We start from the raw sequence: 14,981 nt of genomic DNA on the forward strand, positions 1-14,981 counted from the left end.
GCTATTATGAAAAACCTTCTGAATTTATTTCTCTAGATGAAGATAAAATTATTGAATCTATTAATTTAATTTATATAAATGCTTTGGCCAAAAATAAAATGATTAAAATTATGATAGATACTGGTTCAGAAAGTAATTTAGTCTCGGAGAATTTTATTTTTAATACATTAAAACTATCAGATATAATAAAGATTCCAAAAATTAAAATTATTGGTGCAAATAATAAGAAGTTGGGTGAAATTGATAAACTAGCCAATTTTAAAATTAATATTCTTAATAAAGAAATTAATATGCAAGGATTTATTGTCAAGGATTTATGTGTTGATATATTAATGGGAAATGATGAATTGGAAAAGAAGAAAGTAAAGATAGATTTTGAAGAAAAAATGGTAACTTTGGAAGGGCAAATAATTAAATTTATGCAGAAAGATGAGGTGGAAGAAGGAATAAGAGTTGATAGGATATTATTAAAAGAAAATAATGATGTTTATGAAGAAGAAATGTATTTTGATGATAGGGAAATGTCCCAAAAGAATGTAAAGAATAATTGTAGTGAATATTTAAGGAATGGAAATTTTAAGCAGATGGATGCCTACGAGGTGGAGTGCGTAAAATTGGAAGCAAGGAATAATGAGTACATAATGAAGAATAATGTTATTTGTAAAGAAGAAGATATGATGAAAGTTTTAAATTGCCCTGAAGAATATAAATCAATAGTCATTTCCATACTGCAGCAACACAAGGGACTTGTCAATAAAGAAAATAGAATTGCACAAAATTATATCCATAGTATAAAAGTTAAAGAAGAAAAAGATTTTAAAACAAAATCATACCCAATACCATATAAATACAGAGAAGAAGTAAACAAAACAATTAATAATATGTTAGAAGATGGAATCATTGAGAAGGCAGACACACGTTTTATAAATCCTATAGTAGTAGTGCGTAAAAGATCAGGTGAAATCAGGTTATGTTTGGATGCAAGGAATATTAACAAGATTACTGAAAAGCAATTTGAAGCACCAATGAGTATAGATGGAATACTAGGAAGAATTACAGGAATGTCATTTTTCACTAAAATCGATTTACAGCATAGTTTCTGGTTAATACCTTTAGAAAGAAAAAGTAGACAGTATACAGGATTTCAGATAGATGGAGTAGTATATCAATTCAAAGTAGTACCATTTGGACTTCAATCATCTTGCAGTGCTCTATGTAGCTGTCTTCATGATATTTTGGATCAATATGAATATTTTGTAATTCACTACATTGATGACATATTAATTTTTTCTAAAACGGCTGAAGATCATATGAAACACCTAAAAATTATAATAAATAGATTAGACAAAGTTGGACTAAAAATAAATCAAGAAAAATGTACATTTTTTCAAAAGGAAGTCATATATCTAGGTTATAAACTTAACACTAAGGGAATCGAAATGGATCCAGAACGGACACAAGTCATTCAGGAATATAAAACACCACACAATTTAAGAACTTTAAGAGGATTTATTGGAATAATTAATTATTATAAAAGGATGATACCAGATCTAAGTATAAAAGAACTTCCATTACTTGAACTACTGAGAAAAGGTGTAAAATGGAGATGGGATCAGAGAAGAGAACGAGCATTCCAAGAAATTAAAAACATTTTTCTGTCAAATTTAAAAATATATTATCCTGACTTCACACAGCCATTCATATTAAGAACAGATGCATCCATAGAGAGATTATTAGGGGTATTATTACAAATACATGATGGGGTCGAATACCCAATACAATTCATTTCAAGAATTACAAAGCCACATGAAAAGGGTTACTCAGTTTCAGAATTAGAACTAGCAAGTATTATACATTGTGTCACAAAATTAAGATTTTATTTGTTGGGTAATGAATTTACAATAGAAACAGATCACCAAGCTTTAACGTCTATATTAAATAACAAATATGGAAACAGTAGAATTCATCGGTGGAGTCTAATACTTAGTGAATACTGCTTTGAAATCAAATACATTTCTGGAAAATCCAATATAGTGGCTGATGCTTTATCAAGGTTAGAAAATACACCACAAAAAGGGCAGCGAACAATAAAAATTGGATTAAATCAATTAGTAGAAAGTACTGGATTATATTCTAAAGAAGAAATTATAAAAGATCAGATCAATTTGAGTGAAAAACAAAAAGTCCTTAAGAAAGATGGAGTTTATTATAAAATAATAAATGGCATAGAAGTATATGTAATAACTAGAACTTTAGCAAAGAAAATATTGAAAAATTTACATAACAATTATATGCATATTGGTTCAAGAAAGCTATGGATGCTATTTAGGGACAATTATTTTGCAAAGAATGACATAAGTATAGCAAAAGAAATTACTACCCAATGCCCAATATGTCAACTAAACAAACAAAAGAATTTCAAAAACCAGAACACATATAAATCTAATGTTGTATATGAAAAACTAAATACAGTTTCCATGGATTTTATTTCAAATTTAGTTCCAAGTCCAACAGGAAAAAAGCATATACTAGTGATAGTTGATTTATATACAAAATTTATTAAACTATATCCCTGCTCCAGAACAAATGTTAAAACATTAAAATTATATATTAATCAATTTTTCGAAGAAATAGGACCATTTAGAAATTGCATAATAGATAATGCTACATATTTTAACAACCAAAAATTTCGGGCATTTTGTGAGAAAAAGGGAATCAACATTCATTTTACAAGTATCAGACATCCTCAGGCAAATCCTGCAGAAAGATATATTAAAGAAGTTATAAAATATTTAAGGATACTGTGCCAAAATCAACATGACACTTGGCAGCAACATATACCACAAGTAGAATATTTTTTAAATAATACACATAATTTGAATACAGAGGAAGTACCAGAATATTTAATGTTTGGCCATATAGGAAACAGAAAGTGGATTAGTGAATATAATCAGGATATGTTAGAACAAGTAATGCAGAAAGTGAATAACCGAATTAGGAGGAAAGCTGAAAAATATATCAGAAGACAAAATCGAAATATAAAAAAACCAATCACATTTCAAAAAGGAGACCTAGTGTTAATTCGTTCACTTAGAAAAAGTAATGTTAAAGAAGACCGTTGTACGAAATTACAACCAATGTTTGAAGGTCCATATAGAATTGAAAATCAGAATGGACTAAATAGTTATGTGTTAATAGATGCAGAGAACAGACTAAGAGGCATGTTTCATATCAATGACATTTTTCAATATCATGAAGAGAATGAATAATGTTTTCTATACCTTTTAACACTAATATAAAAACACTAACAGTTCACTGATATATCCATTTTATTCAATAAACTTGATTTGTTAAATAGATGGTAGATTTTATTGTTGTGAATCAATTTGACATCATACTTGATGATTTTATACATATGGAAATTGTTTGTGCCCTAAAAATCATAATTTTGGGGTTAGATACAGAATTGATTGTGTAAATGTCTTTCTAATATAATAATAAAGTGTAAAACTTACCAATTCATATGGATGAAAGCCTGTTGAATGGAAATAATTCCTAAAATTTGTCTATAAATAAACATAACACAATAATAGATGATTAGATTATGTTTATTTTCTCCGTAGTTTCCATTGCTTTATTTGACATGACAGTTTGACATAGACAGCGAACAGGGATGTATTTAACACATTTTAAATAAAAAAAAATTGATTTATTAAATTTAATAAGGTATGAGAAAATTAATATTTAAAAAAATAATAAGTAAATTATTTATTTTAAATATTATTTTGGGGTATTGATATGATATGGGAGAAATAAAAATGTTTAAAGAAAATAATTTATAAGTTATATACTAGATAATTTTAGATATAACAAGTATTTGGTTATTTTAATAAGTTAAATACTAGAGAATTTAATAAAAATTATTTATGTGAGGGCGTTTTTAATAAATTAGCATATAATAATTGTAAAAAGTTGTATTTTAATGTTGTAAATATATTTAAGTGAGCCATGTGCATAGGCAACCAACTATACAGTAAGTGACTGACAGAAATTAAGAATTTTTAGTGGGGTTATAATAATAATGTTAGTTTAAAATGTTTAATTTATATATATTTAATGATTTAAATATTTATTCTGATCTGAAAAGCCTAAATGTCAACAAAATTATCAATAGAACATGAACGAATTCTCCAGAATGCAGAATTTAACCTTTGTTGACGGTCGAACATTCTGGAAATAATGGTGATCTCTGTGGATCCAACATATATTTTTTTTCGAGAACATCCATATAGAAGAAATAGAACTAAATCGAACATGACTTCTTACCAGATGGTTCTGGAAGATTGAAAAGATATAAATACCCGTGATTTGGATTCAAGATGACAGTTTTAGTAAGTCAGTCAGTCAGTCAGGCAGTTTAGTAAGAAATATGAAAGTTAGTTGGAGTCAGTGAATCAGTTACAAATAGTTCAATTGTTTAATATAGTGAGTTAAATAAAGATTAAAAATTATGCATATATTTTTAACGCACATTTATAATTATACACAAATAATTATTGAAGATTAAAAAAGTATGTTAGAAGAATATTGGTTGGATATTGGAAGAAATTAAATTATATTATGATTGGAGATTAGTATAAATCAACTTATAATAATTGGATATTGGTATATTGAAAAGAAGAATAAATATAAATGCTGTTTGCTGGTTTGCTTGGTGGTTTATAAATGCTGGTGAAGAAAAATATATCTTAAATTGGTAGAAGCTGATAATTGGAAAAAGTAATTTCACAAACAAGGAATTGTAAAAAACAAGGATAACCGAAGTACGAAGACATTCAGTGGTGATTAGAATCTATATAGTGGAAAACAGTTCATTTAGGCATTCAGTGAAAGAAAGGTACAAAATTTTGTTAATATAATTTAGTTAGTGTCATAACAGTTTCAATTTTGAAGATAGTTTGTTTAAATTTTACATTGTCTATAGAATTTAATTAGTTTTATAAGAATATCAATTTAAAGATAGTTTATTTTAAATTTACATTGACTAGGTTAGATATATATATATATATATATATATATATATATATATATATATATATATATATATATATATGTGTTTCATAATAGTTATAATAAAGATAATTTAAAAAAGTACTTACAAACTAATTCTTTGAGAACCGCGATAAAAACCCTATATTATTAAAAATACTCATTGCTCATCATTCAAACAAACAATACATCATAACAATATATATATATATATATATATATATATATATATATATATATATATATATATATATATATATATATATATAATATCTAACAATAAACACTCAAAACTTGCGTTTTCAACACTTCTACAAAATTTATTTTAAATTATTATCACTACAGCAGCTTCGGTAGAGTGCCTTTCTCAAGTGATCTATTTTTGGCATACGTTTACACTTTATAATCTTTAACTAAATAGGTTAAGGAGGGAAGAACTGTTTCTTCAGAACAACTGAAGATAGTTTAAAGCCTTTATTTTGAATGAGAATAATTTGAAATTCGTGATTAAAAGAATGATTATGGTCTAGAAGGCGAAGTGCGTACGTAGAATCTGTTTTTTTTTATTATTGAAGGCCCTTTTATGTTCTGGTATACTTTTGATACAAATGCTACCTCTTTGACCCATGTAAGTTTTTGGGCAGTCGCCACATTGAAGTTTGTATACACCGCTGCATATTTCTTTTTCTTTTGGCTCTTGTTGTTCTTAATACATTTGCCCAAATTGTTGTTTGTTCTAAAAGCTTGTGTTATTCCTTTCTTTTTTATTTGTGTGGCTATTGATGTTGATATCTTGCCTGCATATGTAATCGAGCAGAAGATACTGGGTTATTTTTCTGGTGGTGGAAATACTAATTTCAAGGCTTTCTTATGTGGTTTTTGATTTAAAATTTTATTTATTGTGTGTTTGTTGTACACATTGTTTATTGCTATTCAATTCTATCTCGAAGTTGTTTTTTTACATGGGAATTTCTAATAAATAATCTATGTAACATGCTATGGTAGGCTGCCAATTTATGTTGTGTAGGATGGAATGATGAATTGTGTGTAGTCGTGTCAGTATGGGTAGGTTTATGAAATACGGGGAAATCATGTTTGTTTACATGTCATATGTCATATATTTTTATGTTATAGATATATATATATATATATAAATATATATAAATATATATATATATATATATATATATATATATATATATATATATATTTATATATGTATATATATATATTTATATATGTATATATATATTTATATATGTATATATATGTATATATATATATATATATATATATATATATATATCTTAATTGAAGTCCAGGCACCCTTTGTATCATTATATTAAGTGACAGAGCTTCACGCGTTCGTAGGCCTTTGCGAAACCCCAATTGTGTCAATCAATAATGTCTATGTCCAGTATATGATAAATTCGGTCATGGATGAATTTTAGTAGTAACTTTAGCATATGGGACATCATATGCTAAATATGGACATGGTGCGGTGATCGCCGCATTCTCTTGCGTTTTTATTTGCTACATTATCTTCGAGTTTACACATGAGATTAAGTAAGTAAACAGGATTGTGCTAATCAATTACTGTATTGCATCGCAAACACCGATTCCCATTTTTTCTTTGAATGGTTAGAACTTATTCGCAGTTTTTAAGGTTCTCTATTGAGCCCTGATTTTTGTATAGATGGATGTAATCTTATTCATAATCGACCTTTTATAATCATCCATATGGTAATAACTTTTTTAGGAGAACACGAGTATACCTCGTACATAAATTTTGTACGCCTAAGGACTAAAAATTATTGCACACTAAAAATGTATATACAAAAAGGTTTCCTTTCATCCGAGGCGGTATATACATATCGTTACTTATGAAAGTAAAATATTTTAGTTTTTGTGAATTTTATATTAGAAACATTCGAATTTTTCGCTGCAGTCTTTTGATGTCGATTTATAAATTTTTAATGATAATTTTAGTTCTTTATTTTTATTTTGACATATACGAAGCCGAGATTATATTTAGCTTTGGCGGGCATGCTAAAAACAGTTTTTTATTTTTTAAATATAAATCTTGAATATTAAAATATCTAAAATTAAAATTTCGAGCTTGTTTTTACTTAGAAATATATAAACATGTTTTCAAGATCAAAATGGAACATTATTTGCAAATAACATGATATCTAAAACAAAAATATTACTGGGAGTGTTTGTGACCTTGTTACATCGAATAACAGAGATGTACTACATACTTAAAGACACGCTTATCAAAGAAAAAGCGCATATAGTTACTTGTTACAGATATCCCGAAACAAAAAAGTGATACAGTAGGCGGTACTGTAGACTAGGGCTAAGCTTTATACTTTGTTTTCTGTATTTTTTAAATTAAAATAATATGTTTAAAATTTTTAAACATAAAGAAATGTTTTAGTAATAACTCTTTTTGCCACACTTTAAAAAAATCCGACATTATATGTGTATCAAATAATTTTAAAATGAGAATTGTATAGAATAAAAATTAAAGCCCGATTTCATAATGACATTTTAAACTAAACCTTAACTAATGTTCACTTTAGACTAAAGTACACTTTAATGTCACACCCAGTTTCATAATACCTACAGCCCTTTTTATTATTAAAAGTAAACTTAGGTGTTTAAATTAGTACATTGGTGAGTGTCTTTCTATCAAGTTTGCTTTATTTTTGTCGAAATAACCTTATTTTGCTTGTTGTATGTTAATTTGTGTGTAAAAGTGTTAATTGATATTAATTATGTCTGTATCAAAAAGTTATTTAGTTCTTTAAATTTCACAAAAAGGGGAACGTTTACTTATTGAGACAGTATCCAAATATAAAGCAATTAAATATAGAAACCAAGAAAAAATATTACTGAAAACTGGAAGTTTTAAATGAAAAGAATGATCGATAAGAGGACAAAGAATAGTGAGAAAGGCAAATTATGAAAGATATTAAGGAACAATAATTAAAAATTAAATTATAATTAAAAGAAAAATATGCTTAAGAAAATTTATAATAATAATGCACATTGTGTTCGTTTTTTTTTTCTTTTTATGGCTTTAATCAATTGTTTATCTTGTGATCTACAGCATACAAGACTCCATTTTCTATGGTAATGTTATGCAATACTGCTGTTGCTACTATTGTATCCATAGTCACTTTCAAATTTAAGTTTATTCGATTTTTAAAAATTAGGAATCATCATTTCCATACCCTCTATTGCCTTTCCACAACATTTCTAGTTCATATGGGAGGTTTATTAGATTATCTGCTTCTGTTCTAGCAACTTGTCTAGCTGTATCATTAAGTATGATTTCAAACTCCACACTGATCAACTATAAAAATTAGTACAAACCTAACAAAGTCTCCAGTTTCAAGTCTTTGTACGCCACTATTACTAATTCTGTTTAAGTATGTACAGAACACAGCCATTTTGCAGCAATATTTTTAATGTTTTAACTATTCGCTGATTTTTTGGTCATTTAATGCAAAAATTCTTTTTCTGAAGCTGTTGCCTTCGATATACCCATATAGTCAGTTACTGATATTTTTTTGGTCTTTATTATAGAGGGGGGTCTGGAATCTTCAAGAGAGAGAACATACTAAAATTACATAAATCGTCAATATCACAGAATTAAACATAAAATATACAATCCATTGCAAAATTTCACTATATTGCAAATTGCATAATAAAACCTTACGAACTAGTAATACTTTGTTACTTGTACCTAAACGAACTGTACTTTCTTAATTATTCGTTGAGAAACTCTTCCACTGAATAATAAGGTCTTTCAGATAGATATGCTTTTGTCAATTTACGGAACTTAAGGAAAGAATTTGTAGATTTGAGTTGCAAAGGGAGATGGTTGTATAATTTTTTTTGTAAAAATGATTTTGGGCAGCAATGAAAAGATTGGGCAGCTGTACAGATCTTATTGAATAGCAGGCCCTCTCGTCGCCTAGTCTACGCCGAACGCCTACCTGCTAAACCAGACCCTCCTCTGTCATCCAGCGATCCGGAAGCGGAATGGCCGCTGTAAAGCCGGCATCACTTCCGAAGCACTACCTTCATTCATTCATTCTCCATTTATCCACATCCACACTCCATTTATCAGTAAGGTGGCTCTCTATCTCGTCCAGGTAGCGCGTAGAAGACCCTCATGGCTCTTAGTACGGCATCATTTCCAGACGGGCATTTCCTCCTTCCCCACAGTCTGACTCACGCATTCTAACTCATACAGTCTGACCCACTTTTCTAGCTTCAACTTCTTTTACTCTTACCTTTGCCGTTGGTTCAGCTGTCTTTCTTTCTCTTCTTTCTTCTTGATCACTGCATGGATATAGTTGTGTATGTTAGTCCAACCTGATTTATATTCAATCATTCTCTCAATCATTTCTCTCACTATTACAAAATTCACACCTATCTCTTTCTCCATTCTGGTCCTTTCTACTATCCATCTGCTGCAATCTAACATCGTATGTGTCACATTGTCCGAGTGTCCACAGTATAGGTATTCATCTATGTCAGCCTTTTCGTACTTAGAGAGATAGGCCATAAAACACCCGTGTCCTGTGAGCACCTGCATTAGGAAATAATCCAGTGGCCTGTGGCCACAGTCCACCCAATCTCTTATGTTCGGTATCAGTATTTTTCTCCACTGTGCCACATCCTCAGTGTTGTTCCATTCTTCTTGCCATCTGTCAATTGACTTTTCCCTTTTCTGTCTTCTCTCGGCCACAGTACAGTAAGGTTTGGGCCTCTTCTCTCATAGAGCTCTTTTCTTTCCATAGCCAAAAGATGAAGCGGAACACATCCAGTTATGGTCCACAAGACTGCCGCAGACACACTCTGGTAGGCGCATGCCACTCGCAACAGACTTGTTCTGTCCACTTGCGTCATGAGCCACCTATAGGCCGTTGTCTCTACCGCCTCGCTCCAGACTGGTGCCGAGTAGAGGACGATCGACTGTACAACACCGTGTAAGACCCTCCTCCTTTCGAAGGCAGCCGCACTATTTGCAGCCTTCCGGACCACGTCCCGCACGTGCTCCCCCTATTTTCTATTCTGGTGCAATGTCGCTCCTAGGTACTTCACTTGTTTCTCACTCTCGGTATTTGAGATCTGGCTCATCCCGGTCCACTACCAGTACAGCGAGGTCATCTGCGAATGCGAAGGGAGTTGTACCCTCTCCGTATTCACATTGCATAACCCCGTCATATGCCAGGTCCCATTGCGTCGGGCCCAAGACAGATCCCTGGGGTACCCCAGCCGTCACGTCCACGATCGTGCCCTTTTCCACCATAATCCTTCTCTCGGACAGATACTCCGCCACCACATTCATCATGTAACCAGGACATGCTCTCTCTTCCATTCTTCATTACCTCGTTCCACTGCAGCGTATTAAATGCATTCTTAACATTAAACAACAGCAGGGCCGCCCAGCGATGTTCATCCCCTCTGTTGCGCAATGCTTCGAGTACACTCATGATTGCATCAATCGTGCTTTTCCCTTTACAAAAACCAAATCGCTCCGAGATAAACCACCTGACCTCTCAATCATGTAGTCTATGCGTACTCGCAGCATCTTTTCTTACAGCTTACTGATGCATGGAAGAAGACAGATTCAGAAGCTAAAAATAATAATATTAAAAACAACTCCAACTACTGTTGGACTGGTGTAACAGCTTTTCCCCTAAAAATATGTGCTGATTACAGTGTTTTCTGTATATATATTAGAACTATACATATTGTTGGTTGGTTTGATTTTTTAATAATTTTTTATTCACCAATGTTAATGTGATAACAAATTTTATTATATCTTAAATATATTACTTACCGCTTTGTCATCATCATCATTCTGGATTTACAACCCTGCGTGAGTCATAGCCTCTTCAAGAATTTCTCTCCAGGCGTTCCTATTCATCGCTTTTCTCCGCCAAGCACGTATACCCATATTTCTCATGACTCTCATTCTCATTTCTCTGACCAATGGGTCTATCATGGAGCGTTTTTCTAGCTGGGCCATTCTGTTCAATCCTCATTACTTACTTCTTTGTTATTAAGTTTAATATGAAGATATGAAGGTTCGATCTGTTCAAATCGAGGCATATCTGTATCTTTTGTCAAAGGAAACCTTTTAAAGAAATATCATTCATTATATTATTTTAAATAATTCATTCTTTTTGTGTAAACTTTTGAGTGGTGTACATAAATAAAAATTTTATAAATTTTTATTTATATACGTATAAATTCATTTTTGGATTAATTTGAACTTGAAGAAAACTGCAACACTTGGACTTGAACAGAAAAACGTAGAAAAAATTTAGTTAATGTTTATATTTAAATTGATTATGATTTACGGCGTTATTAAACAGACGATTTTATATTGTTAATAAAAGGATGGGATAACATTTTTTTATTTTTTATATTTTGCATTTACCATCGATCTTTTATGTTTCTTTTATTGACATATTTTTAATTTTTTACTTTTCATTTAATGTCTGTATTTTGTTAGTTATTTTTCATGTAGTTTGTAATTTAAACCTGCTTAGAGTAAATATATGATGACTAGAAAAGTTGATCGAGAATAATGAATCGATGCGCAAACCATGACGCTACTCGTGACGACTGCATTTTGTGGCGCAGACGCTCGCCTCAGTATTTTACTATAGAGAAAAAAGTAAAATACAACGCCAGTATATAAGCTTAGCTTCAAAAAGTATATTAAATAGTTTTATGTCAAGTTCAAGTTATGCCAAATATTAAATATTATATGTAATAAAAATGTTAATAACAGAAATAAATAATAATTGAGGAAAGTAATCCATAAGTAAAACACCTAATTAGAACAATTATACAGTATTCATAAGATTTGTTTGCTTTATCAGTATTATTAATTTGATCTATTTGCTTTTTCTCTAATTGCTAAACTAAAGACATCAATTTTTAAATAAAAATTTCCGCATTTTTTTTGTAACTTCTGTTTATATTCTTTAATTGATATTATAATTAAAGTTACTTGACATTATATAAAAGAATAATATTTCTTAAATATTTAACGACCGCATATAGTACTGTTGACTTAAAACATTTCGTGAAAGAATTCGTTACTTTTTATCGACTTTAAAAACGATGACTGTTCCTATTATCGTCGTCTGCTATTATTAACCAATTATTTTTCATTTCAAATAGGAGATTATGGATAATGTGCAATTGACATGCAAACTATATCGTTAAGGTATGACTCAAAGTTTTTTTGCTGTTTTTGATACAGCAAGTTTGTCATTAAATCTAAATTAAGGTTCTATCATGTTTTGATAACCTAGTTTAATTGTCAAGATAATGTTGAAATACTATCTCTTAATCTAATTGTATATGGTATATCAAGTAATGTCGATGTGGGATACAATCTAAGTTTGTTTACTAAGTAACTTTAAAGTAGACGGTAAAATTGGCAACAAAGATTAAAAATAGTGTAGCAAAGATGGAAAGAAACAAACAAATGAAAACAATTCAATTATAACATTCCTATATGAAATGGAATAAAAGAAGCCGTAGATCAGTATAAATAGAAATTATTAAAATTTTGTTGTAAAAATGTTGGTATAGGTATCAGATTGATTATACAAGGGAAAATCCAGGGCAAGAGAAGTGTAGGAAGAAGAATAATTGCATGGTTGCGTAACTTGAGGGAATGGTACGGATGTACATCAATTGAACTATTCAGAGCAGCAGCATCTAAGATCAGAATAGCCATGATGATTGCCAACCTCCGTCGCGGAGATGGCACGTGAAGAAGATAGGTATCGGAGGGACTGTTCTTTTGCTTTCTTTTTCTTTTGGTGCCTATTTCGAATATTTTCGATAATTCTGGCTATAATTATTTTATTAACTGATGCTTTAAATAGATTAGTTGTTGTTGTGGGGAATCATTTCCTTAAGTTTTTTAACCGTGATATTCTTCTTCTCCCAATTCCTCGCTTTCCGAATACTTTGCCTTGAAGGATTATTTTTAGTATTCTGTATTTAGTGCCGTTTCTCATTATGTGTCCGAGACATTCTAACTTCCTCCTTTTAATCGTATACATCACTCTCGCACACGTCTTGCCTACTGTTCCACTTTTTTTAATATAAGTTTATATAATAATTAAATTTATTTTCATAATTTCATATAAATACAATGTTGGATTTTTGCAATTATTATTTCGACTATTGTATGTATTTGTGCGAATAAGAGAGTTATTAGTAAAACTTTTTCATTTCATATTTATGCAGTCACATATTCATAAAAATTTCGTAATTCAATAACTTGTAAAGTTTACCGTATTTACTTATCTAGACTAGGTTTTTGATTTTTCATTATTTTTAACATTCCTGTTGTTTCAGGTGCCTGCCAGTTTAAAAAGCAATGGCAAGGAAGGTGGTTCCAGAGTGGTGTACCAAATTACCTGTTCATTAATAGCTCCTACATCGAAACGAAAGGAGAATGTTACGAAGAACAAGTGGACAACAAATACGTAGTTTATGATAAGTAAGTATTTTGTGTCTTATTTATATTTGTTTAAAAATAATTGACGTAAATTTATATAATTTGCAATTTTTATCTTTATTTCTTACTACCTGGACCGACAGACGTTGTTCTATCTTAGCTATATGAGTAATTAATAAAACCTGACTCGTTTCCATAAACTGTCAATGCCGTCAATTTGACTTGACCATTAGCATAACACAATTCAAAGGCTTCACCTTTAAATTTAAATTCCTTGGAAGTGGGACACACACAAAGACATTTCTACGTTGTTCATTTCGATTCCATTGATTCCGTTTAACTTCATTTTGCGCTTCGCGTTACATGTTAGTTTGATTTGCTAGTATATTTTTTTGACTTGCTGCCATGAGAGTCCTACTGCCTAAGTTGCTACGTCCTACTACAAAAATAAAAATTTGACTTCCTTAGTTTTTCGGTATAACCATGCTTACCACATGTTAGTTTATCATTAGCGTAAAAATAGATATATTCGGAACATGACGCAATAAAGTTTCCATCTACTAAGTTTAGTTCATCATTTTCAACTCCTCCTCTGCACATGTCTTATGATTTTGTTGAATTAACATTTAGTCCCTATCGCTCGTGTGCCTGTACTAATCGCTTTGTCATTAATTGCAGATCTTTCTGATCCTTGGCGATGACTTATTGATTGTTAAGGTGGAACAACCTTTTTTTTTAAAGATGTGTTTTTTGATAACCTTTCAGATGGTTTATTTCATAAACATAAAGTTCTTTTACGATAAGAATGAAACGTCACACAGTGATCAGTTCCGTCGTTGTGAAACTATTTTTTTATTTCCAATATTCTCCTTAAATACACATAGCCTAACTTTTCGTTTTTTACTTTTAAAACCAATTCGGTCGCTTTTGATTTATAAGTTGTAAATTTTTAACTAATTACAATGGGAACAACTTTCCTTTTATGTGAAATCTCATAACATCAACCTTGTGTTATCACGTTAATAAATATAACCATGTTTGTCATCTAGTTTGAAGGTTTTTAAACCTATTTTAGGAGCTAGTTTCAACTACCTTTTAAAATATAAGTTAAATATAAATAAAACGTTTAATAAATTATAAATTTTAATTTATTATTTTTAATAAAATAATATACCATCATATACCAGAAGTTTTTACTTTTTTGTGTGTGTTTTAAATGTTTTTATTGTTTCTTTTAAATTTTATAAACAATTGAAAAATGCTTACTTACGGCTTTAATTTGCAATAACTTTTTTGTTAAAACATTTTTTAATTTTGAATTTTAAAGATCAAGTATTTTGAAGAAAGTCGTCTGTCGAACGTTTATATCTAGAATGCGTCGTTTGTTCACAATATTGAAATGAATAAAAAAATTGCA

At 30.0% G+C, this 14,981-nt stretch overlaps 1 protein-coding gene across 2 annotated transcripts in view; it reads left to right on the forward strand.

The window, feature by feature from the left end:
- The window catches only part of LOC140434695 (uncharacterized), a 647,172-nt gene that overhangs the window by 563,294 nt on the left and 68,897 nt on the right, over positions 1 to 14,981 (forward strand). The window contains exons 1-2 of one of the 2 annotated variants that reach the window (XM_072523142.1): positions 12,767 to 12,878; positions 13,462 to 13,606. Coding sequence is in view for 1 of the 2 variants with exons in the window: in XM_072523141.1 (XP_072379242.1) it covers positions 13,462 to 13,606 (145 nt within the window). In the remaining variant the exon portion in view is untranslated. Of the gene's footprint in view, positions 1 to 12,766; positions 12,879 to 13,461; positions 13,607 to 14,981 lie in introns of those variants that run through there. The other variant, XM_072523141.1, reaches the window with a different exon arrangement.

The sequence above is a fragment of the Diabrotica undecimpunctata genome, chromosome 2 (assembly GCF_040954645.1).
Source record: "Diabrotica undecimpunctata isolate CICGRU chromosome 2, icDiaUnde3, whole genome shotgun sequence".
Classification (NCBI taxonomy): domain Eukaryota; kingdom Metazoa; phylum Arthropoda; class Insecta; order Coleoptera; family Chrysomelidae; genus Diabrotica; species Diabrotica undecimpunctata.